This window comes from Rhodamnia argentea, chromosome 9 (genome assembly GCF_020921035.1).
Source record: "Rhodamnia argentea isolate NSW1041297 chromosome 9, ASM2092103v1, whole genome shotgun sequence".
Classification (NCBI taxonomy): Eukaryota; Viridiplantae; Streptophyta; class Magnoliopsida; order Myrtales; family Myrtaceae; genus Rhodamnia; species Rhodamnia argentea.
The window spans coordinates 14,381,940-14,408,398 of record NC_063158.1 but is presented as its reverse complement, the minus strand read 5'-3'; the positions used below and the strand labels follow the sequence as shown (position 1 = coordinate 14,408,398).

General features: G+C 38.6%; 3 protein-coding genes across 3 annotated transcripts; 1 reads left to right on the top strand and 2 right to left on the bottom strand.

Moving 5' to 3' along the window:
• Positions 1–2,235: 2,235 nt before the first annotated feature.
• LOC115728261 (homeobox-leucine zipper protein ATHB-14) lies at positions 2,236–9,488 on the bottom strand. The gene is made up of 18 exons (XM_030658599.2): positions 8,874–9,488; positions 7,606–7,765; positions 7,110–7,225; positions 6,912–7,002; positions 6,738–6,833; positions 6,554–6,667; positions 6,383–6,466; positions 5,892–6,047; positions 5,715–5,789; positions 5,531–5,637; positions 5,206–5,395; positions 4,858–5,046; positions 4,678–4,758; positions 4,435–4,569; positions 3,785–4,110; positions 3,076–3,190; positions 2,768–2,917; positions 2,236–2,540 (listed from the first exon to the last, which is right to left on the bottom strand). Exons 1-18 carry the CDS (start codon positions 9,083–9,085, stop codon positions 2,394–2,396), a joined length of 2,544 nt encoding a protein of 847 aa, XP_030514459.1. The 5' UTR covers positions 9,086–9,488; the 3' UTR covers positions 2,236–2,393.
• Positions 9,489–19,268: 9,780 nt separating this feature from the next.
• On the bottom strand, positions 19,269–19,874 carry LOC115728266. Its single transcript, XM_030658612.2, has one exon. The coding sequence runs from the start codon at positions 19,872–19,874 to the stop codon at positions 19,269–19,271; it is 606 nt and encodes a 201-aa protein (XP_030514472.2).
• Positions 19,875–23,496: 3,622 nt separating this feature from the next.
• Positions 23,497–26,459, top strand: LOC125316543. The gene is made up of 3 exons (XM_048285143.1): positions 23,497–23,811; positions 25,316–25,389; positions 26,132–26,459. The coding sequence occupies exons 1-3, from the start codon at positions 23,560–23,562 to the stop codon at positions 26,208–26,210; spliced, it is 405 nt and encodes a 134-aa protein (XP_048141100.1). The 5' UTR covers positions 23,497–23,559; the 3' UTR covers positions 26,211–26,459.

Genomic DNA, 26,459 nt, shown 5'->3' with positions numbered 1-26,459 from the left:
ACCGCCGCCGATCAGCCTTGGACGAGTCATCCGCGGAGCCGACACCGAGCATCTTTGCTCGATCGAGTCCCCACCGGTGATCCATTGACAGCGAGACTCGTCCGTGACCACCAAAGACGCACCAGGGGTCGGCGAGACAAAGGACGGCAAAAATTTTGTTCATCAAACCTTCGAACTTCTCTTGCTCCGAATCATAAACCGTTCTAATTTCAAGCAAAGCCTACTGGTCCGAGGAGTCCAAAACTTGAGCTACGAGATTTCGGGAAAATTCAAATTAGGAAAGCTATATTCGGAACGTATATTTTCTTATCTTCAAAAAATATTATCTTAATTGCATATCATAGCATCTCTTGCATATATGGCTGGAAAATCTAATCTTATAGATAAGATAATATTATGTTAGAAATAACGCAATATTACCTTATAGATAAGTAGACACATTATCAGAATATTCCCGGATGGATTGGTTTTGTTTACTCTTTTATTTATTTCCTCATCTTTATTTGTTATTTATTTTATGATTGCATGATTGTGATAATTTGCACTTAAATAAATAATTTTGCCCATAACACATGCTCCCAATTGTGCATTGTCCCTCGGAAAACGTACATTAATGGCAACATATAAGTACGATTGTGCTCGTACATATAAATTAGACATGAAATCCTCAATCTCGAGAAGCGGATTGCTAATTCCTAAATAGAATTTCAAGGTTTGCCCTATGTATATAAGGACGATGAAAATTCAATAATATATTCACTTGCTAGCCCCAATCTCCGGAAATGGTGTGAATAAAAATCGGAATTTCGGATTTAAAGGTGTTTTATAGGCAATTTTATTTATTTTTGTTCAAATTACATTGTTTTCATGGTCTAAATAAATCCCTAAAAATCCCAAACAAAGATGTCATGTTTTCTTAACTTAAATCATGTTTTCTCATACCTTTTGCATGTCAAATAACCCCTCATAAAGTTTAGGACTTTGAGAAATCAATTTCTTGAATTAAATTGGGTGCTATTTGACTTTAGGTTTTTCGTAAATTCAAAAATACACAAAAATACCCAAAGATGTCATTCATTTTGCATAGCATATAGTTTAGATATAATTGCCATGTCATTGATGTTTTGCTACGTCATTATTGCCATGTCATGCATTCTTACCATGTCAATATGTGCACTTTATTCATGCATTTTTCACATCATATTTGTACGTCATTTTGCATATTAAATTTCGCATATAGCATAGTTTGGTCATGTCATTGCATTTATTTTATATCATATAGTTAGATTGCATTTGTATTTCATTTAACAAGAGAAAACCTTTCAAAAAATTTAATTGAAGTCATCAAACTAAAGATTTTTTTATGAAAGTCGGGTACCGAAAGGGCATTAATTGAAAAATTAATATAACCAATTATCCAAACCCATTTAATCTTTGGTTCGCATGAAATAAAGTATTTTCTCCCGAATATTTTATTTAGGTTTCTAATTTACCTACCACAAAAGATTAGTGGCGGCTCCAAATTGATAAATTTTGCATGTAATTGAACCCAAGTTATAATTCAGTAGGACTTGTGAGAATCCGAATTAGGTTAGTTAATCTAATTAACTCAATAATCTGTTAACTTGGAATTTCCTAATTTTAGGTCGCTATGGACGGCAACTTGTTTGTAAATATTTTCATGGAGCATGGATTCTTTTTTATTCAATTATGCTTAGAGACCATGCAATCGAGTATTTTTTTTAAAATATTTTAGTACTTTTTCTTTCATTGATTGCTTGTGTTAGATACCTATATGTTCCTGCCCGTTACAAAGATGAGCTATGAAAACATTGGAAATGACAAAAAGAAATAGACATGTCCATCAGCAAAACAGATACTTCATACTCCCAACAAAGCCATCATTCCATTTTCTATGCCAGGCAAAGTAGGAGCAAAAGCTGAGCAATGACCATTGCTTTTTTGCCACCTCGTGTACAAGTCTCTCCTAGAAAATAGACAAAAAAGTTCGGCAACGAAAGAAGTGCACTTCAAAGAGAACAGAGGTGAACTTTGGTACATGACTCATCCATCTATACAGTCAAGTTGCCCTCATTGCTAATCTTTCAGAAAACCAATTATGGAACACAATGACACTTCCATGTGCGATGAAGCTTTGTATCGGCGAACGCGTTGCCATATTGCGCGGTACAAGAACTTTGCTCACATACAATCTCGTGAAATACAACAATAATAACAACAACAACAACAATAATAATAGCAGTGATCTGGTGCAATGAGTACATGCAAATGTAAGGTCTTTCAAGTTCTTGCAGTTGATGCTCAAAACAAGCTTTATATAATTTAAAGCGTGCATATACGCCAAAATGAGACCGGTGAATACTTTGTTCCTCCTACACAAAAGACCAGTTCATGAACATGAAGGCAAGACAGTGGTGGGAATCATCGTCGTTGAGAACTTTCCATGCGACGGCTTGCTCATAAGCCACCGGCCTTCCCATGCTAGAAACGCACACTCCGGCTGGCAGATACGCAATACCCTGGCAAACAATGAATTAATGTCAGGCTAACCGACTTGCATCACAGCTCTGCAAAAGTTGATCAATTTAAACTTTTTTCTCCGTTGAGATGATTTTTGGAGAAAGCATTTTTTCCGGATGAAACCTGCCTATCTGCTTTAATTGTTTCCCATGCATTTCACTGAGTCTGCAGCTTGATTATAGTTTGGAGTTTCTCAAATTAGGATGAAGGGTTAAACTAATTTTACCTGCTGCATGATCTTCGAGAACTCCGAAGAAAGAACTTTCCTGCCACCTTCATCAAGAACCTTTTCCAGCATAATATCTTGGAGGGCCACCAGAGTAGTTTCAAGCATATCGAGTCCAGCTTGGTTGGCGAAGGTGAAGACGGGAGAAGCCTGCGATCCATTTTCTTTAGGTGAGTGAAAAAGAGGCCAGCAATCTTCTCTTTTTCAAAGCAATTAAAAATACTCAGATGTCAGATATAGCTTTCAATTGAAAGGCATGCAAAAGTCGATGAATGTGTATGATTAAAGAGGAAAAAATGGCAGTGTACCGCATTTGTATTCACGGAGCAGCACATAATTGCATCAGAATGGTGCCAAAATTGCTTCAAAGCAGCATCACCAGCTTGGGTGTCCCCACTTAACAGTTCAGCTCCAGTACAAATTCTACAACAAAAAAATTGGTTTGCAGCTTAGCTGGGGCGAGAAAAGAGTTCCAAGGATGGAATTCAAGCAAAATTATGCCTGTAAAAGTAAAAACATCAATGCGAATTCTCAAGCAGCAGCACAACGTAAAAAAAATCATCAGAGATATCAAGTATGGCCTAAGCTGATAATTTCCTACACGAAGTGCGGTATCAACACATATAAAGGTCAGCTACTTTTGAATAAACACCACGAAAATCAGAGGAAACTGGTTCAAATTCAAAGGTATATCGTCCACACACCAAAGTCTTACACAGATATCCATCGTAGGTATATTGTTTAACCCCCTTACAATCCAATAACACGTCTACCAATGCCTTTTCTCCAAAGCTCCCAGTTGCTTTGCAACACAATTGATAAGTTAGCATTTTTTTTTTTTCAGGCCAGGGCTGGGATAACTATGCTAGGTGAACATATCACCTGGAAAAAGTCGTATGTTAATTTTCAGGGAAGGGTAATATCACTCATCTCTCACTCAGCACTCAGTGGTATATATGCAAGTAGAGAGCCCATAATTCCAGTCATATCTAACACAAACATTACTAAGAGTCAAACCTATAGCTTCGGCAGATCCATCGTGCTAGCGTAAGAGCTTCAGGAGAACCAGATAGAGATTTTGGCCCCAGATGGCCACTTAGCCTGGAAGGCGCAATTGCCATGGCAACCCTCTGGACAGATCCCACAACACTACGCACATATTGACGGGCCATGATCGCAACAGTGTCCCGTAAATGGTTCTCAAACACGAATTGGAATGCAATGGTCAGGACGGATCGTAGGTTGTAGGTGCTAGCATCAGCTTCACAAGTAGGACGAGCACCACTAGATCCCACCTCCAGCGTGGAGGCCAGGTCCAATGTCCGAGTAGGGCCAGGCCCATCCTGAATGAAAAAAGCACAGAGAAGTAAAGATCAGATAAATGGCATGCTAGGAGTTTCAAGTAATCTTAGGAATCTGCTCAAACAAGCTTCTTGGCAGCCATTCATTCTTCAGAGCCTTTCTATTTCACAATACTTCCGAGTCTCTGAACCCAGTGGCATAAAATCGTTTTGTGTTATAAAGATTGCTCCTAGCTTGTATTGTATGGTAAGCGGTATAGAAGAGCAAACAAGAAGTAGATTGGGAGCATAGTCAAGCTAAGTCTCAGCCAAAGATGCCCAAACAGTAGGACTATATGAAAGAAGGCAGTATCCAGGATGCTTAACTGTTTTAGGATCCAATTGTATGACACGAAAGCCAGATGGCAACAAAGGAGCATCATCTGCGAAAGATTCATCAATAGGAGCAAAGACAAGCTGAGCACAGGCACCAACTGCATTTTCATCTACCCCACTGCATAACTGCACCAATGATTTGAGTAAGCAACATCATTTACAAAGAGCTTCCTAAAATGTAAGGTAGACAAATGACAAGCGCTTCCATGTAAAAAGCCAATAGAAAATGCAAACCTGAAGTAAATACATATCATGTGCCATAGGTATATCTTCAGGTGAGAATGCATGACCCTCTAGCCGAACCACCTCCAAGAACTGTATATGGGAAATTGTGAGGGGTGATTTCTAAGGAAACAAAGGAAGAATTCATTGAAAGCAATTAAAGAAAGATCAGTATGCATAGACAACTATTACCTCCTCTTGCTCTACAGTGTGGGCAAGAGGCAAAATGACATGGCTACTAGGGAAGCCACCAGGTCTCACACATGGAATGGCGTAAGGACTAGTTTTCAGAGATGCAGCTGAGTATGCATCAATTCCATGGTCAGCCCACTCAGAGCGGTGCTCCCTCAGAAAGCGTACAAGTACAGCAGGCGGAACATTCTGTAAGTGCAAAAAAAGAGAGGCAAAGACAAAGTTAATCAGGAAAGTAAGTCCAGAGCAACAACCAAGAACCTATAAAGCAACAGCTGGTGGAAGAAATAGGGCTCCAGCCACCATTAGTGCAATCGGGCAACTCTTGTCATGCTATTGTGAACACACCTGAAGAAGCATGGAAGCCTTGGCACAGAGCACCCCTCTTCCAAAATTTGGAAACATGGATGCATTATATTGCGAACCAAGAAATTTATTTGGAGATGAGTTGACAGCAATGGTGACATCTTCTACCCCATCGCTACTTAGAACAGACCATCCGTCATCCACAAATCCACTCACAGCATCATTAAACCCCCTAGAATACATGTTTCCAAGCTGTAAGACACTAGTTTAAAATCATGAAGAACCTAGCTTTTGCATCTTTGAAGGAGCAAAAGACTTAACGGAGGAGGCAGGCTGATAAGACAGTTCGACATAACTGAGTAAATACCTGCACAATTTCTGGCTAAATGTCCTCAAGACTGCCGGTTGTCGGCTTCCTCCATACTGAATCTCCCCACTAGTTTCTTGGGCTATTTGTCTAATATGGCGCAAAGCCTGCAAATCATGTTCAAATGATTAAGCGAAAGATAAACAATAACTGAATGAGAAAGGAAACATGGAACCATTATTACAGCAACAGTCATCTTCTGCGCAAGAATTTTGGACGATTCATAAAGTGGTCTGAGAACTTCAGGGACACTCCAAGCCTAACAAGAGAATTGAACATGAAAGAAATCCGCGTAATATCATAATATAAGTAATAGAACCATAAGTAGCATACGAATAGCTGAAATGAACTATGCACTCACATCTAGATCAACATGATCCACAATATGAATGATGGCACCACCGCCGTCACAAGGTCGGATGAGATAACCACTTGGAAGAACTTCGGCTCTCACAAAATTTGAAGACGATGGCCCGGATGGGCCACCAGTAATCGTAGTCAATGACCTCTCACATATCTGCAGAAAGAATTTTCAGACAACAATAAAAAATAACAATCACACTAATATGATTTTCCAACGCCGAATATTTCACATGTTACACCTCTAAATCAAGTTTCATTAGAAACACAAGTATACCACATGTACAGCTAGGCCCCTCGAAAAAATTAAATGGGGAAAGGAAACTAGCCACAATCTGATTACAGTTTTATCAGTGACCTAAATGAGGAAAACTTATAGTAGCATTGTGAAAGAATGCACTTATTCAGAATTAGTTTGCAATAAGATTACCATGAGTTTACATAGTTCTAGATAAGAATAAGGTCAAGACAAGGATTAAAGGGGTTAGTTACCACAAGACTGCCATCTTCCAGGGTAGTGGTATATCGAAGTGTCCAAAAATCACGTGCTGCTGCCAGAGTTGTGGGTGCATAGGTCTAACCAGTAACATATAAACAGTCAGGAACAGAAAAAACAAGTATTCTTCTAGTCAGCACTGCCAAAAAGTTGAGACTGCTACCAACCTGCATGTATACAAGCTCTATCGTCCCCCCATTCCCTGTAGGAATCACACTAAGAACCTCAAGGCATCGACAGTCGCGAAACCAAGATGGACGATCTTTGAGAATTTCGGCGACCTGTGAGTGGTTCATCACAACTATCAATTGCCTTAATCAGGTTAGCTGAAGCCATTTAGGATACACATACCTTCATGGGCTCTAGACTCACGAGACCGCAGACTCGCGCTGCCACCCCATTGCAATTGCGGGAAACAGCAACGATTCCAATAGAATCCGGACCAGGCTACAAATCACCGTGTAAATTATGAGTATAATGAATGTCTCTGAAACCAAGGTTTCTAAAAGCGATGACCAACTATACCTTCATCCCAATCATCTGTACCCAGTCAACAGCAGTTCCAGTAGCCTTGGCAAGGAACTGTGTGAGGGCCTCCGCAGCAATCGTAAGAAGACTAAAAGAGCAATACATTGAAATAAAGTGTGTTAGACCAGCAACATGATTTGTGAAATGAAACATTCACATATAAACAATATATTTCCAGGTGAAGCAGTTACTTACCCAGCTGGGCTGCTGGCATCCTTTTCCGGATGCTGAGGTGTTGGGTTATGCTGCTGTTGGTGCTGACCGCTCATGACCACAGACTCACAGCTATTGTCTGTGGTCACTGTTGATGCCTGCTAAGAATGAATGAAATGAGCCTTCCCCTAAGATATCTAAAAATACAAAATCGTAAATCAGAGTATAACCAAGAGACGTGACGAATCACAGCCCATTTACAAACAAAGCATTGGGTTAACAGGAACCTCACTCACTAGTATATTTTCAGTGACTAGATCACAACCTGTGAGTTTTTCACCCACATACTTACTCACTGTTGAATTAGAAGGAAATAATACATGCTTATATGTTATGCATATTTTATAGCATCGGAAGACAAAGAAAATGCAATCATCAATGAACAAATTGTGCAATGCAAATTGCACCAAAGATCCATGTAGGGACTCAATAGCATCTCAAATTAGACACGTTGTGGTTAAAAACGGGAAGCGCTTACGCTATGCAGCTGGTGCCGCATGTGGCCGTTCTCATAAACCAATTGTGAAACTTGTTTCTGGAGGCGATCATTCTCTTCCATTAACAGCTTGTTCATGGCTGTCAGCTTTCTGTTAACAGTTTGGAGACGGAATGCTTCCTTCCTCTGCTTTTCCCGACATCTACATAAAAAGGCTAATTCATCAGTGAGGTGCCAGACAGAGTATAAAATTTACATATACACCTAAACGTATCACTTATACCAACCACCAGAGCAAACGACAGGTAATCCAAGTCCTAACAAAATTTATGAAAAAAAATTGCTTTGGAAGGTTACATGATTACACTGAAAAAGCTTACGGATCAGACCAATCGAATCTCACTTGCTCACTAAGGAAACAGAAAGCAAAACATGATCTGACCACTTCCCTCCACTGATTGTCCATAATCATTAAATTGTTCAGGCAAAAAAAACCCCAATTCTGCTACAACAGTAGATATGTGTGTTTGGATAAAAGATACCCAAAATAGAGTTTTTCATAACAGGGCATGGCCCAGCGAACACAATCAGTCTGGAAGAGATCCAAATGATCCCATTCTAGTGCCACAAAACGAAAGTTGCTAATGAAAAGATTTCAACCACTTCCAGATGAAGAGCAGCATCTTAATCAACAGTGCAACATGTCTTTTACTTGGGTAATTAAACAAGGCAACAGTAGAGCAAGAAATTATCTGGTTTTTGTCTCTTTCCTTCATTGGCAAAACATCCCAAAGAAGGGAAAAAGAGATCCAGAGCAGCAGAGCAATGATATGGCCGCGAAAGGAAAGCACAAATAATCGAGGATTTGCCAAAAGCTCCAACAGAAACCATCAATGTATTAAAGAAAGAATTGCAGCGAGGGCGACCAAGAGGATATTTAGGATGCTTAAAGCCTTCATTATCTTCCTTTCTACATATGGAACCAGACAAAAGAGAAAACCAACTTAAAAATGAACATTGCCTGACGATAAAACACCACTTTCTGGACAAACTTTCCAGCAGTACCAAGAAATTTTCAGACTTTTATCCTATCGCGGCAAGAAAATGAAACCCCAGTATAGTTTCGAAAGAAACTACCTTCCCAACTTGCGCAAACATTTTCTCTTTCGAGAAGAAAGAGAGCAGGGAAACGAAAACACGAGCTCTGATTCATCGGAAGCTTCGCAAATGACGAAATGGAGCGAGACTAACGGAGAAAGAAGGAGAAGAAGGAGGGAAAACAATGTGTAAGCATTTTTTGGTTTTATCACCTGCGATTCTGGAACCAGACTTTGATCTGCTTGGGCTCGATGTTGCAGAGGATGGGGCACTCTCGGATCAGCTGTTGCCGCCTCAGCGAGCTGGGCTTGGGGCACTCGTTGTAGACCCTCTCCAGCGCCTCCACCTGCTCGGGCGTGTACCGCACGTACTTGCTCGCGTCCATCTGCTTGCTCGAGCACTCCTTGTGCATTATTAACGCCATCGCAGGCCCGTTCGCCTTGCTTTTTCTCCAAGGTTCTCGAGAGGAAGAAGATGACGTGTCCGGCGAATCCGCGGCGAGCTTCCGAGGTTGTGAACGCGAATGGCGATGTCTGGGTCGGTCAGGCAGGCTCTCTCGGCCAAAGAGAGCCTCCTATCTCCTTCATGAGAGTAATGTCCACAGCGCTCTCTCTCTCTCTGTCTCTCTCTCGCACTTCCTCCGCGACAAACAGAGCTTTCTTGTTCCAGTTGGGGAGAGAGAACGAGGGTGAAGAAGACGGTCCCCTGTGCTGGTCTTTATCTCGAGACGCCAATCTCGAGAATTTCTCTCCGCTTTCTGCAGAGAGCCAGAGAGAGACTGTTCAAAGGACCATACTGACCACAACCAAACCGACAGACTTTAGAGAGGGAGAGAGAGAGAGAGAGAGAGAGAGAGAGAGAGCAGAGGAAAATACAAACGGAAGAGCCAATGGCAGAAGAAAGACACGGCCAGGTGTCAGGCGTCCCCCCTCTGCCTCTCTCTCTCTTCTGGGTCTTTCTGCATATCTCTCTCTCTAACTTTCTCTCTCTACTGTAACAGTTCTCCGGAGTGACATGGAATGGCAACTCTGTGGGATAAAAAAGGCGCATTTACTCTTGTTTTTTCCCCTCACATTGAAGTGAAGCAGAGAACAACAGTACCCAACAAGGGCATGAGCAAAATGCCATGCGCATGCATGGCATGGTGATGATGTCTGCATGCAATGATGCGCCATGTATGTATGTCAGAGTGCAAACACGCATCGTGGGGGACGGAAGAGAGAGAAGGCTGAGAAAACATCGGGTGACGGCATTCTAGAACGTCTTGTCTGATTGATTTCTTAGCAATTTTTTTTTAAATTTGATCCGCTGAGTCCTAATTCATTTTCAATTTTGGTCGATTAAGTTGCGAAAACTTACCGACGACGATGATATTTCGAGATTGATAAAGTCTGCCCCTAACCGATCTTACAACCTAAGTCAACATTCCTTTTTCGGACTGAAATTGATAATCGGTTGACACTTACGTGACCAAAATCAATATTAATGACTCTATCGACGTATATGTTATTGTGCTTCTCCTCCGCTGTGATAATTAGTAATTTGAAGGGCAATCTGCCCTTTGTTTACTCAACACATACCCCATGTGAAATGGGTACTTAAAGTAAACATGGTTAAAAAAGAGCAAAAGAAACAAGCGTGGTAGCACAGTAAAAAATAATCGTGTTATATTGTTCGGCTTGATTATCGAATGGGTTGTGTCTGGGTGTCAAAAATAAGAACGATTAGTACGATGTATTTTTCTGCATCCTCGATATCTACGATCGGTGAGTCACGGGTTATGGAAATCATCTTCCAATTAAAGGCAAGTATGGGTTTGAAGGAAATTTCTCGCAATCAGCAATGGAGGAAAACTTCATCCATTGATAATCCATGCATGGTACTTTCAAGCTGGACAAATCTACGTGGCATGATGTTCCATACAAATGCCCAAAATTTTCAGTCCAATTCCTAGCTATAATTCCAAAAAGTAGTGTCGGATTCTCGTTGAGATTATTCGTGCTAAAGATATTTAGGCTATTCTGTGCTAAATTGTTTTGATAATTGATGGGGGAACTCAGATATATGATAAAGCTAGCGGTCCATTTTAGCACCAACAACAATGTAACACATCATTTCAATGACAAATTCCACAAAGAAATTCCAATTTTGGTAGTGCAATCGAGTCATCGATGCAAAACCCTTTCATGGTTTTCGTCTGTCTACGATCCAAATGGCACGACCAAGATTCTTAGGACGCTTCGCAATCCTCCTCTGAAAGGTTCCGTTCATGAATGATGATTCGTTCCTTTCCTTAAAGCACACACTTAGTCCCACTCCAACTAATGAAAATGAAAAGCATTTAAATTACCACGAGTCTTGTCATTTTCCCTTGCCTTTCACTCGCGAAAAAGTCACAAAAGGAAGAGAGAGTGCGACCCAACACGAATTTAGAATTATCTCGCACTCTTTCTCCTTTTTCTTCTGTGGCAAAATGCCTTGGATGCTTTCCACACTGTTTTCCTCGACAAAAGTCAAACCTTGTGCAGCCAAAAAAGTCAATCTCTCTCTCTCTCTCTCTCTCTCTCTCTCTCTCTCTCTCATGCATATGTTTGTAATCAATTAGGGTTTCATGATGGAGCACAATGGCGAGTCAATGGCCACACAGATTCACTTGGTGTTTTCCTCCTGTCTGCCTTGGCAATATGCTATTATCATGACTCTCTCTCTCTCTCTCTCTTCTAAAGGTGCTATCACTAGCATGCACAGGAAATTCTTATCGACAACTAGTTTTAATAAGCTTGACAATCACAATGAGCACACAATCTTTAGAAACACTAAGGAATTGTACTCAGAAAGAAGCCCCCGATTGATCACCAAATACCGTCGCACGTCAAGCAAGATTGATTGTCCAAACCACTCATTTATACTAATCTTCTATGACCTACTTCCCTTAAAGAAAATCTCAACTGCAAGTCTAATCCTAAGTCTACTCCGAACTTTAATAATCCCAAGATTTCATTCTAATCTCAAATATGCTCCACGTCCAAAAAGCAAATGCAAGTGTATTGGTGAAGACGTGAGGTTTGACGATGAAACTTTAACTGACCCTGATGCTAATAATTTCAAAGAAATTAGTAGTGATTTTTGGACGTAGGGCAGATTATAGAGTATAGTGAAAGTTTGAGATTTTTTTTTACACAAAAAAAGTTCGGGGACGAATCGGAATTCGACCTAAAATTTGGGGTTTTTCATAAAAGGAATTAAGCAAATTTTCTACGCGCCAAGTGCTGACTCCTAACTCTAGCACCTCCGGTGTTTCTTTCTTTTTTTTCGTCTGTCATTTTTCTAATAAAATCGTGTCCTTCTTTTTATTTCCAAATAAACATAAGATATCATATAGCTTAGTTCTTTTCCCCCCTTTTCCCTCTTCATTTCGTTATTCTCAATCTAATTAATGAATTTCTTTTTCATTTTCAACGTATATTCTAAGCGTAAAAGCGTCCTTCAAATTCGATTTTTCTTCTTCCCAAATCAATCAATTAGCGTGCCATTTACGAGTTTATCGTATGAAAATCAAATTTAGGGTGAGAGATCGAAATACTATGATATCGTTGTCAAATGGTACGATTGATTCTAAGTTTTATGTTATATGGTTAAGTTTTAATCAAAATGTTCACTTTCAGAAGAAACATAATGATGTACAAATAATCTGTTAGCTAGAAAATGTATTATATAGAAGGAAAAAACGATCGACTCTTTTGGGGCCACGGCTGTAGTAAAACTATGTCATAGAGTAAGAAACTTCTGCATGGAAACAAAGTAACATCTTGATTGTTGAAGCATACCTCGTGTCATTTCTCCACGAAAAAATAAAAGTATAACCAAGCAAAATTAGATATCGATACTATATTAGAAAGTCTAGCGGAAAATTTCTTTAGACTACATATGTTACATGGAATATTTCAATTTCATATTTAAGTGTATCCTACCAAGTTTTCTCTTTTGGTCGACATGTATCCTACGAAGTTAGAGAAGTACTTGTATACACGCTTGCCTCGATCAACAAAGTAGTAAAATTCCTTTCCCTGCATGCAATGAAGAGCAAGCCTATGAGCAACGCTTGTGTTACATCTTAACAGATAACAAATGTCACAATAATCAGTCTCGTACTACATAGCATGAGAACCATATCCTACGACAAGTACTTGAACCTCGAATGCGTCCGATATTGTCATTTATTCTATATATCACATAATCAGTAGCCTATTACAATTTGAGTTTTTTTTTTTTTTTTTTGCATGATTGGGGAACATCTAAGTTTAAGGAGGTAAATCCACGTCGTAGGTTTACTTTTTTTGGGTAATTGACACATCAACACACTCTAAATCGTTAAAACGCGTGGCCTCCAATTTATGTGGAGTACCCCAAGTTCAATGTCGGATGGGTGAGACCTTACGATGTTATTCATATGTAAACTCCATTCTCGGAATTGTCATCAATATCGGTGGGCTGCTAGAGGCGAGAGGCAGAGATGATAAGAGTCTTACATTTTTCTCACACATCTCTCTCTCTCTCTCTATATATATATATATTTATATATATAGTTTGGGGTCTAATTTTGACTCTATTTCATAGTGAATAACTTTTTCCTAGTAGGGTTTCCCACCATGCATAAGCGCAGGCCTAACTTTATAAGTGTGCATGCTCCTCCCCCGCGGGCCAATATCACATTGCGTGACCTTGCAAAAACAAAACCAAAAATTGTGGGAGTCCTTTCCAAAGAGAGGGACCCAAACAGCCCTTTGGGTGGAGGATTGAGATGGAGGCCCCCATTTTTTTTTTTTTTTTTTTCCCTTCTTCTTGTCATGCACCAAAAGATGAACTCCCACATCTCTCAATTCAAAAATCAAGTGAACCCCACCCTCCACTTTTGTCACCCTTGATTACGTTGCCTTTGCTTCAATTTTACATCTCTCTCTCTTTCTCTCATGCATGATAGGAGGTGTAAAGGTGGCCATTAATAAGGAAAAAGACAAAACCTTAGTCTTCTAAATTGTACCGACAGAGCCAATAGACATGTGGTCCTGCTGATAAAGGAATTGGAGGATGGAGATACTAGTATTATGGTTGCGGGATTCGACTCTTGCACTTTATAAAAAAGTCGAGCGAAAGTCAGAGAAATGAGAGTTAGAAATAAGACAGACAAAAAAAAAAAAAAAAATACTATTGACACTCAAATGAAAGGAGAGACACTAGCTAGTGATGCCTCCACGGGATGCTCATGCCCAAGGCAGATCTTGGTCTCTCTTTTGGCACCAATGATGGCACTGCATATCATATTTCCTACCTACAACATGGAGGAGTCGCACTAACGTATGCGAATTCCATTGGCCTAAGCCCTAGGGAAAAGCAAAAGGGGAGGAAAAAAAGGGAGGGAGAGTTTATTCGTGAGTGAGACTTTTTTTTGGTAGGGCTTATGTCGTCGAGTCAACGTCAACTTTGCAACATAAACCATGCATGCACACTCCTTGAAATTAGTCAGTCAACATGCGGCATGAACATGCTTATAGTGGTGGGTGAGTCCACATCATGAATCCATGCCTCTGAAGTTAATTAAGCTTTTGGACTAATTAATGACCAAAAGTTTCAAGCTCTCTTTGTTTATTTTTCCGCCTTGTGGCTCCTAATTATCATCCTCTGGCCCACCGATTAAAAGAACGAGGATCCAAACCAGTGGTATGTGCGAAGTGATGAAATTGTGATTTGTTAGAAAAATACGAGAGAAATGAAGTAACGATATAGTCGAACTTTAAGGCGTGTAATCGGTCTCTTTTAGGATCAATTTGACCCACAAAGTTGCTATAGATTTACGGCAAATTCCCTTCAGGATACAACAAAGTCACGGTAAGAATACTTGATAGCAATTCCAGTAAATCTCCTAAAACTCTCTACGAAATAATGAAAGATTATTGTCTCTTTTTTGAAGGGAAACGAAAAAAATGAAAGTAACTTCCGAAAATGAACGGAACTGTCCATTATATAACGCTAATACAACACACCTCTTGATATCCGAACTTCCCATATGAACGAACCTATTCATGTTCGAAAAGTCGCAATTTGGATATGACTATTCATGTGTGAAAACCGCCGTTCGAACACACCTATTCACGTTCAAAATTGCTAATTGAGACGGACACAACATTTCATTATTTGAAAACTGTCGCGTTTGAAAAATTGTAACTCTTTATTGTATAAAATTCGAAATTAAATAATAATAAAATAGAAATTAACTTTAACTCCTACGTGAATAGTCGCCTTGTTTCGGTAGGGTTCAACAATTAATTATTATTACTATTTCGAAAAATAAAACATAAAACTAATTCTTGAATAGTGCAAAATTTGGATCACGACCGCGCAAGCATGCAAAGTGCGTCAAAATCGCGCAATTACACGGCACTCGTACGCGGGTACAATGAGATCTAGCTCGCTTGCCAATTTCTTTATTTTGAAAGACTATAATAACATTTTAAGCGATAAAGAGACTTGCACTCTTTTTTCTATCCTATGTGGGATTAGAAAGGCAACTTTTTGTTTTGTTTGTTTTACGAGACAAACTTCAACAATCCCCACTTTGTTTGTAAAACAAATATTTTCTAATTTTTTAATAATATATATTTAAATAAGATATAGCCAAAATTTCATGACACCGGTATATATACATGAAGGTCTCTTTTAAGTTAAACCTTCATTTAGTGCAAGTATCTTAAGGTTCTATCAAAGTCACAAGTAGCTGCTAGCGTTAAACTTGTTACTTTTAGTAATAGTACCGGACATACCGCACATATACTAACATCTTGTTTCAACAAGAAATTTATAATATACTTAGCACTGTTATGGCCTTGTGCTTGTACCTTTTCATGAGCTCTCTAAAAAGCAACCATAACTTTCGTAAGAAGTGGCACCACTTCTAAGCTCATATAGGTGAAGTATCTATCATGTGTTTACATTACTAATGAACACGATACATTAATATATTATACTTCATTAAGAATATAATTCGGCGTCTAAAACGTAATAGACGATACTGATTTCTCATGTCGGGGCTAATATCGGTATTATACAATCACTTTCAGCAACTTGTTCTTACCCATTAAATCATATAACTAGTGATGTGCTAGTATTTGGTCGGGTTACCATTATTGATAATTTTAATTAAATGGTTTCAGCGCCATTTCTTTTGAGCTCATTATTACCACCTTTCTTGGTAGTGTCTTTGTAAAAAGGTCAACCAGATTCTTGCTTGGCCTTACATAGACAATTGTTATAATACCATCCTTAATCAACTGTCTTACGTATTCATGTCTTAGGTTAATATGCCTAGACTTTTCATTATAGGTGCTCATATAAGCTCTTGCTAAAGTAGCCGGACTATCACATGGATAGAATTATGAGGCATAGGACTAGATCACAATTTGATGTCCAACAACAAATTCCTAATCCACTCAACTTCTTTCCCGGTTGTTGCTAAAGTAATAAATTCTAATTTCATTGTTGAGTGAGATATGCAAGTTTGTTTCTTGCTTGACAAGATACAACACTTCCCCCTAATATGAATATCCATCCGGAGGTGGAATTTTTATACCCTACGCTTGTTATCCAACTAGCATCGATGTATCCATCTAGTACAGCCGGATAATTATTATAGAACAATCCTAAATTAGTTCTCTTAAGATGGCCAAAAATTCTGGTAACCGCATTCCAATGTTCTATACTTGGATTACTAGTGTATCTACTCAATTTACACACGTAAAATGCAATGTCGGGTCTAGTACAATGTATCGCATACATTAAAGACTTTATATCACTCGCATATTCAAGTTGTGCTATTGCCCTACCATAATTATAATTTAATTTCACATTGGGATCAAATGGAGTACTCGCTACTTTGTAACCAAGATGTTCAAATTTATTTAACTTTTTTTCAATGTAATCTTCTTGGCTCAAAGAGTAACCTCCACTATTATTTTTAACTTCGATACCTAATATAGTATCTACTTCACCCAAATCTTTCATTTTAAAATTCGAAGTTAGATACTTTTTAGTCTCATTGACTCCAGTCATATTGATTCCAAAAATAAGCATATCATTAACGTATAAGCAAACCAAGACCCCATAGTCTTTCGTGAACTTAGAGTAAATACACTTATCAACACTATTATGTTTGAAATCATTGGACAATATGACTTAATCAAATTCTTCATGCCACTGCTTTGGAGCTTGCTTAAGTCCATAAAGAGATTTAATCAATTTACACACTTTCTTTTCATTCATAGTAAGTACAAAACCCTCTGATTGTTCCATGTAAATTTCCTCATTTAAATCTCCATTTAATAAAGTAGTTTTGACATCCATTTGATGAACACAAAGATCATAAATGGATGCGAGAGCAAAAAGAATCTGAATAGATGTTATACGTGCTACGGGGGCATAATTATCAAAATAATATATTCCTTCTTTTTGTCTATACCCTTTGGCCACTAACCTCGCCTTAAAAGTTTGGACAATATCATCAGAATTATATTTTCTTTTAAAAATCCATTTACAACCAATTGGTTTAGATCCTTTTGGTAAATCTGCTAATACCCAAGTATTATTGGACATAATTGAGTCCATTCCATTATTTATAGCTTCTTTCCAAAAAGAAGCATCGCTAGAAGACATAACATCACTAAAACTTTTAGGATCGTCTTCTAAATTTAATACTAGATGGTACTTATTTACCATGTTATTATCTCTGTCTCCTTCAATAAGGAAAACATGAGTAACAAAATTAGGGCCTAAATCTCTCAATTTTCTCGCTCTGGTCTAGTGCTTCTCCTTGGTTCGGTCATAATTTTTTAATCATTTGTTTCATTCTCATGAGAGTCTATTTTTATTTCTATATGTCTTGAATTATTATTTTCAACAATTTCAAAATCCGTAGAATACTTATTCTCAAATAATTCAACATCTCTCGATTCCATTATGACATTTGACTCTAAATCAAGAAGCTTATAAGCTTTATTATTTTCAATGTATCCAAGGAAAATATTTTTAATTGCTCTAGGACCAAGCTTTGTTCTCTTAAGGTTCGGTACTCTATAATAAGCCAAACACCCCCACACTTTAAAATATGCAAAGTTTGGTTTTTTATCTTTCCACAATTCATATGGACTTACGTTATTCTTCTTGGATGGTATTCTGTTTTGAATATGACGGACAGTAAGTAATGATTCACTCCATATATTAATTGGTAGCTTTGAATTAGAAAGGATACAACTAATCATTTCTCCAAGAGATCTATTTTTCCTTTCAGCCAAATTATTCTGCTGTGGAGTGTAAGGTGCTAAAGTTTGATGAATAATACCATATTCTTCACAAAATGATGAATATTCATTTAGGAAATATTCACCACCTCTATCTGAATGTAGAACTTTAATTTTCCGTTCCAATTGATTTTCTACGTCAACCTTATATTTCTTAAACATGTTAAATACTTCATCTTTCGATCTTAGAAGATACACGTACAAATACCTACTGCAATCATCCACAAAGGTAGTAAAATACCTTTTACCACCACAAGTTAACATTCCATTGAATTCGTATATATCGCTATGCACCAAATTTAACAAATTTGAATTTCTATTTGTACTCGAAAAAGGCCTCTTAGTTAATTTAGACTTAGCACAAATTTTACATTTATCTAATTGTCCATTAAAATTGATCAAGTCTAATTTTTTCATATTCTTTAAATATCGAAAGTTTAAATGAGCTAATATACTATGCTATAAAATTGAAGAATCAACAGTATAAACATAAGATTCAATTTTATTATTGATACTTTGTTGATACATCCCATCATTGATATAACCCTTTCCCACAAAGATTCCATTATTCGACAGGATAATCTTGTCGAATTCAAACGAGTACCGAAATCCTCTTTTACATAACAAATCAATAGAAATTAAATTCTTCCTAATCTCGGGTACATACAATACATTGAGAAGGGCAATTTTCTTTTCCGAAGTGAAGTCTAACTCCACGAAGCCTTGGCCTTCGATTTTTGCAATACTATTGTTTGCCATTTAGACCTCTCGATAGTTAATGTCAACAACATCTTGAAAGTTTTTAATCATGGACTTATCCTTGCACACGTAGACCGTTGCTCTAAAATCCAACCACCAACCCGATTGGACAGAAACACCGTTGATTTCAGTAATCGTGGCCACAATACCATCAATTTTCTCATAAATTTCCAAGTTTAAAAACTTATGTGTAACCATAGCAGCATAGTTTTCTTCAACAACATTGATATCCGCCTTCACAATTGGCATTAGTGTATTCTTCTCCTTGGAAGTGTTGTTCTTGCGGTGCCTACAGTCCCTTACAAAATGCCCCACTTTGCATCAAACGAAACATCCTCCTTTCTTTTTCTTTTGTGCCTTTTTAAAATTCTACTCTCTCTTGCATTTCAAGTTCGCGTGATTTTTGGACCGAAATCCATCACCCATCGGGACATTCACTTTAGTCTCATATAGACTAGAATTTTCACGCAAGCGTGACTCTTCCTCAATGTGAAGACGTTTCTAGAGTTGAACCAAAGTTACATCATCTGTCTTGTGCATAAGTCTTTTCCCATAATTCTTCCAACTTGAAGGCAATTTAGTAATGATTGCTCCAACTTGAAATGCTTCTGGTATGTCAATTTTGAGAGCACGAATTTTGTTCACTAGAACTTGTAGTTCATGGACTTGCTCCAAAAGGAGTTTAGTATCAATGAATTTGAAATCAAAGTATTTAACAATCGGATATTTGTTAGTACCTTGTTCCCCTGCTCTGTATTTGAATTCAAGTGCATTCCAGATTTCCCTAGCAGACTTCATTTCCATGAACAAGTCATACAATCGATCGGACAGCGTATTGAGAATGTGCCCACGATAGAGTAGTTCGTCTTCATCATGTTTCTTCTTTGCCTTATTCACCCTCTCAATTTCTTCGACATTTGGTTCTTGCCCTTCGGTGGTAGGAATAGGATCTTCAATAGGCACCAGATTCGGGTCCAGAATATATGATATCTTCAAAGCCGTAAGCAGAAACATCTTTTTGTCCTTCCAACGTGAGAAGTTGTTGCCGTCGAACCGATCCAACTTGACCATGTCCCGATTCATCACTTTGATGGTTTTTGACTCCATTGTTGCGCGAGATTGATCCTAAAAATTGTTGGAAAAATATGGGAGAAATGGAGTAACAATGTAGTCGGACTTTGAGACGTATAATCACTCTCTTTTTGGATCAATTTGCCCCACGAAATTGCTATAGGTTTTTAGCGAATTCTCTTGAGGATACAACAAAGTCACGGTGAGAATACTTGATATCAATTCCAGTAAATCTCCTAAAACTCTCTGCAAAACAATGAAAGATAGCTCTCTCTTTTTTGAAGGAAAATGAAAAAATGAAAGTAACTTCCGAAAATGAACAGAATTATTCATTATATAATACTAATACAACACAACTCTTGGTGTCCGAACTTTCCATACGAACGCACCTATTCATGTTTGAAAAGTCGCAATTCGGACATGACTGTTCGTGTGTGAAAACCGCTGTTTGGACACATCTATTCACGTTCAAAATTGCTAATTATGACGGACGTAACCTTTCATTGTTTGAAAACTGTTGCGTCTGAAAAATTGTAACTTTTTATTGTATAAAATTCGAAATTAAATAATGATAATAAAATAGAAATTAACTTCAACTCCTACGTGAACAATCGCACTGTTTTGGTAGGGTTCAACAGTTAATTATTATTACTATTTCGAAAAATAAAACATAAAAATAATCGCTGAATAGTGTGAAATCTAGACCGTGATCGCGCAAGCATGCAAAGTACTAAATGCGTCTAATGATCGCATCAAAATCGCGTAATCACACGCGCACCAACTCGCGGGGTATAGTGGGGTCTAACCGCCTTGCCCATTTTTTATTTTTATTTTGAAAGACTATAATAACCTTATAACTAATAAAAAGATTTGCGCTCTTCTTTCTATATTATGTGGAATTAGAAAGGTAACTTTTTGTTTTGTTTGTTTTACAAACAAACTTCAACATGATTGACATGAGAACGGTTGATATCTGTCGATGTACGAGCAGAAGCACCGGACGGAACGGACCATAGGGTCCTTGCCCTAACTATTTATTGCAATGTGGTTTTACCCAACGTCCCGTTTTTTCACTTGGAAGCCAACATTTTTAAGTGAGGACGAGTGGGATGAATAGTGTTTTAGCATAAATCTGAAATGTGGAAGGTATAACTTGGGAGCTCTTTAAAGCTAGAATTCTTTTTTCTCTTTCCTTTACCTTTTGCCCCGATCTTTCTTCTTTTCCATTTTGCTCCTGGGTCCATAAGTACAAGCGCACAAATCACGCCGCCTCTGTCACTGGTCCCCGAGCTCCCTTGGCCGCTATCTCACGCTCTGCATGGCTGAGTCTGTGGGGGTTACTGGGTTTGGGATGCCGGATCACGACCTTGGTTTCGGGAAAACTCGGACATTTCCTCAAGATATTTCCAAGGAGTCATTTTCCAGAGAAATAATAATATTTTCCGGTGTTCGGTTGAAATTTGAAAACGAATTAGAAATTGGGTTCCATGAATTGAAAAGGGAGACTTGATTTTATTTTCTTTTAAGGGACATGCACCATTCATGTGATAAAATGGACACTCGACAATCGAGATTTTCGGACCTAGCCACTAGAAACAGAGCATGGGTGTCGAGGACCCCAGGCCCAGCTTCGATAGAATTGAGCCCAGATGCTATTGAGCCCAAGTGCTAGTGACTCGGGCATAGGCTCCGAATTCTTGGGCCTAGCCTAAAGGGATATGGCCCGGCCTCTGTGGACTCGAGCCCGGGAGCTAGTGACATGAGCATGAGAGCTGGCTACCCGGGCACACCTACTGTGTGCAAACCGCAAAACACTCGTGTTTTGCCGGTTGCTCCGGCTACGGTGGGCGCTGTGGAAGGTAGCGAACTACTGGAAATTCTCCACAATAACAAGGATGAAGCTATCAGTGTATGGCTAACATCAATGCTAAACAAGCTTGCTAATTTTTTTTGGTAATTTGTTATCATGTAAGCTTTTTTATATTAATTTGTTTTCAATTGGTTTGATTTTTATTTTCAATATGCTATTTCTTTCGCATATAAGGGGAAAAATTTTGCTAAGAACCGAAGCTCGAATTGTGTCGAGTGTGAATTGAATACGAGTTGCGTCGTGTATGAACCGTTAAACTTGTGTTACGTAAAAATGGGTCAACATAAGTAAAAATAGGTCAAATTGGGTCGGACCCATTTTCAGCTCACCCAAATCCAACCCAACTCACCTGTTTAACATGTGAACACCTGCATCTACCACCACTAGTAATGAGTAGAGTAGTAATAATAAAAAAAAACCGTACCTTTTTTTGTATTTTTCAAAGGGTAATTTTAGCATTAGGACGATCCTCGTGAATCAAATTGACCAAGTAACGAGAATATATTAGCTTTTCCGGTCTTATTCTAGCACCATGACGGTACTAATTTTTATCGTCAATTTTCCTCTCCTTACTTTTGCGGTTGATTTTGTTGATTTCACGGAGGTACCATTCTCTTTTCCCTTTGAAGACTAAAGTTGGATTGATGTGTTATAATGTAAATCGTATTTGTCAATTATTTGGGGATGACTTATTGATGAAAAAAGGTAACAATCAAGGTACAACATTTAATTTTGATGACAGCATTTAAATTTTAATAAGATGCAAAAAAATTAATTTTAATATTGTCGTTAAATTATTGCAATAGGTGCGCAATTTTTTTTTTTAATTAGTGGTTTGTCGAAGAATATGTATTGCGTATGATCCTTAAGTACCTAAGGCATGAGCTATTTATTAACACGTGTTCTTTCTTTGTACGAAGCTCAAGTATAGATGGATCAAGCCTCCACACTAGCGACCGCGCGATAAAACTCTTGTTTCATTCTCTCACTCTCTCTCTAAACCCATATGTTCAAAATTCAATCGCTCCCTCTTTCCCTCACTAAACCCATTTTCTCTTGTCTCGTCGCGTGATTCCTTTCTAGGATCTCGCATCTCTCGTCTCTCGATCGACCGAAGCAACATGGCAAGCGGGTTTGTTTAGGATGATGTGTTGTACCCTGGCCGTGTAGGAAACACTCGTGTTACGCTCATTGCTCATTCGGCTGCCATGGGCGCCGTGGAAGGTAGCAAACTACTGTAAATTCTTCACAATTATAAGAATGAAGCCATTAATATGATGGTTAACATCAATGCTAAAAAAGTTTGCTAACTTTTTAGTAAGTTAATATCATGTAAGCTTTTCGTATTGATTTGTTTTCAAATTGGTTTGATTGCTATTTTCAACATGTTATTTCTTTCTCATATATAAGGGGAAAATTTGCCGACAACTGAAGCTCAAATTGGATCGAGTGTGGATTAAGCACGTGTTTGGTCGGGTATATATCGTTAAACTTGTCTTACACAAAAGCGGGTCGATATAAGTAAAATAGGTCAATTTGGGTCGGTTCCATTTTCGGCCCAGCCAAACCTGACCTGACTCACATGTTTAACGTGTCAACACTTGCATCTACCACTAATGTAAGGAAATGTTTGCTCCCTCTCACAATTTTGGTGTTGCTATACTCTTAAAGGAAATATTTGGTGAAATACGAGGCCCGCTTATACGAATTGCCAAATCCATTTTGAAGACGAACTTTTTAATCACGGGCTGATTTAGGTCTGACCATGAGCCCACCCGACCAAGAATCCGGGTCCGAAAGGGTAATCTCTCTTTCACTGGGAGGCAACCAGCAGAAGAAAGAGCTTCTTGAATGGCGTTGCACAGGGCGGTTCAAAGGGTCGTCGCCGGCCATAGCGGCGGGTCGATGCTAGGACCCAGTCGCGGATTTCAGGCCGTGGCCCGACCCGGGCCCTTGTATAACATCGTCTCCCCCGTCGTCGCGTCTCCGCCGTTGGTCTTGCCCGAGCACGGCCAGTTGCCGGAGGACAGCCGCGTGTGGATGGATTTCCCAAGATTCGGTATAGGAGGGGCCATGGAGCTCATGGCCGTTCCGAAGAAGAAGGTATTGCCTTGACGAAGTTTTATTTTGTCGATGTGTCCATTCCGTCAGTGGGTTTTAAGGGGGGTTTTGTGTATTGATAGTGTTCTTGATTCTTGACTCTGGTTTTGCTCTCTGCATATTTCGTATGATCTTTTAAGAAATTTCTTGTTGACTAAAGTTTGACGGTCGTCCTTCATGTGTCTCACTGATGTATGTGGTCATTTTTCCGATTAGTAGACGTGTCTAGTCATGATGATTAAAAGCTGCCGCTCCTTGTGGAATGAAAAGATGTTCTCGAGAGTGTCGATATGGGGTCAGTAGTTATCCGATTCGTTTTAGCCTTTGAGATGGGAACTTCACTAAATTCGCATCCGTAATGTTAGATCAGCGATAAGAAGAGCGGATGTGATATGGGCTGATTGATTAGTAGCCACATTAACTGATGAAGTTAGCAAGGATGCCTTTCGGATAAAAAAACATTGTCTCATAAGCATTTTCTTTTGTTTTTTCGGCCTTTTTGGGATGTTTTATGATCATTTGGCTTTTCTTGCCGGAGATAAGCAGAGGTCAGTAGAAAAGCAGTAAAGGAGATATGGAAATTTTCTTTTTAGTGCTATGTGCGGCAAGAACACATTGGATGCCAAGAAAGATGTAGGAAAATTGTGGTTGTCTCCGGTGGCTTGAGGTTTTATTGATAGTTGTTCTCCTGTCATTAGCCATTCTTGCTGTAGATAGTTAATTCATTTATGTTGTAATCACAAGATGGACAGTGGAACTTCATTGCATTCCCATTATCCACAATGTTAATTTCACTGTGGGCACCATCTATGTCCCACAATGTCTTGGAACTGATCCCGGACTCCAAAGGGGCTTTCATAATGGAGGTAAACTATCTATTGTGAGGATCCACTATGCTGACCATCAAGAATACAGAAAGAAAGGTAGCTTAGAAATTGAATTGTCTTCATATGGTACTTTGTCATTTACAGTACAAAGCCAACGGCTTGGATTGAGTTCAATAAAGTTGGTTAAAGTTTTGCATAATTTGTTTTCGATGGAACTCAAGCAATGTATAATTTTATTCATGTTGTAAACTATGTCACTTGTAACCCTTTGGAATCTTTTCTATGCATTCTCCTTGTTTTGAAGGTGGCTTAAACTTAAATCTAGTCAGTGTAGGGAAAGTTCTGTGGGAAAGTCGACATGTTATAATCCATTGCACCTTGTCCTGATGCTCTCGCTTTCCTTGGTCAACATTGATTTTTCCTTTGTTGGCCATTGCATCTTTCTACTTTGTCTACAGTTGCGATCAACTGCAAGTATGACTTTCTGTGAGTCAGTTAATTGCCTATTCCGTTTAGATTAATTTGATGTCTTACACCTCATCGTGCGTTTGGTTTACATTAGGTTCATTCTTGTCCATAATGCAAATATGTGCATGATTGTGCTTGTACATCATCGATTTGGAGATACTAGTTCTTACGGTGTCTGGGTTATTACTGGCTTCTATTTAATAATAATGCAGGTTTCCCGCCACAAGAAAGGTATTAGGAATGGACCGAAGGCTCTGAAACCCGTTCCAGTTATAGTTCGATGCACGTAAGTATCTTCACATTATTATTTATATCTACAATTTTTTAAAATGAAGGAATGATGGGAAATTTAAGAAAAACAATTGCATTTTCAATTTTCATTGTCATTTTTGTGACATGATGCGGTGTCTTGTAACTCGAGGAGTTTTCTATATCACTTTCTTAAAGACTAAACTGCTGAAGCAGGATCTTACGGATGATATATCAATCTCTAGCACTCTATGTCTTCAACTGTCTAGTCCCTGAATCACCATGAGAGAGAGAGAGCCGGTAACCTGCTTCAATCTGTTTTAATTGTGTGTGTGATGGTTTAATTGTTAAATTCAGTTTGGTCTGATCCGAACCCTTTATATAAGATTGTCCTCAGCCAAACATCTTTTCAGTTTAGTTTATTAAATAGAAAACAATTTATTCAAAGTTAGAGGGTTTAATTGTTAAATTCAGTTTGGTCGGATCTGAACCCTTTAAAAGATTGTCCTTTGCCAAACCTCTTTTCAGTTTAGTTTATTAAATAGAAAACAATTTATTCAAAGTTAGCTTTTACTTTTAGTTGTGATGGACTGCTGGTGAGGAGACTTGAACACCAACCCATGAACTCAAAGAGCATATCCCACACCTTGATTGTATTTTCGACTTCTTATTTACCAAACGCATAACTTATTCTATTTGTAATACCCCTTGTGCCTGGGCAAAAATAAAACATGTTGATATATATCTTCAATTGCATATTTTGCTTGTCTTTGTTCCAGGGTATGCGGTCGTGTCAAGCTGCCCCATTTTTATTGCTGCAGTGGGGATAGAGGAAGGACAGATGAGCAGAACTCGTGAACCATCTCGCCAGGTGTTCTATATTAGTTATCATCACCGGTATACTGCCAGAGCAATATGTTGCCCCATTTTCTTGGCTGATGTTTTTTTTTTTTTTTTTTTGGCCGGAGTAGTAGAAGTTGTAGTCGGCTTGATGCTTTTTGATTCATGGTACTGCATTATTAGGCAACATCGCTGGTGAATGGGGTTTTTCTTTGGCCAAACGCGTTGGACCAGCCATCTGCCAACTGATGACCTAGTCGTCATGGA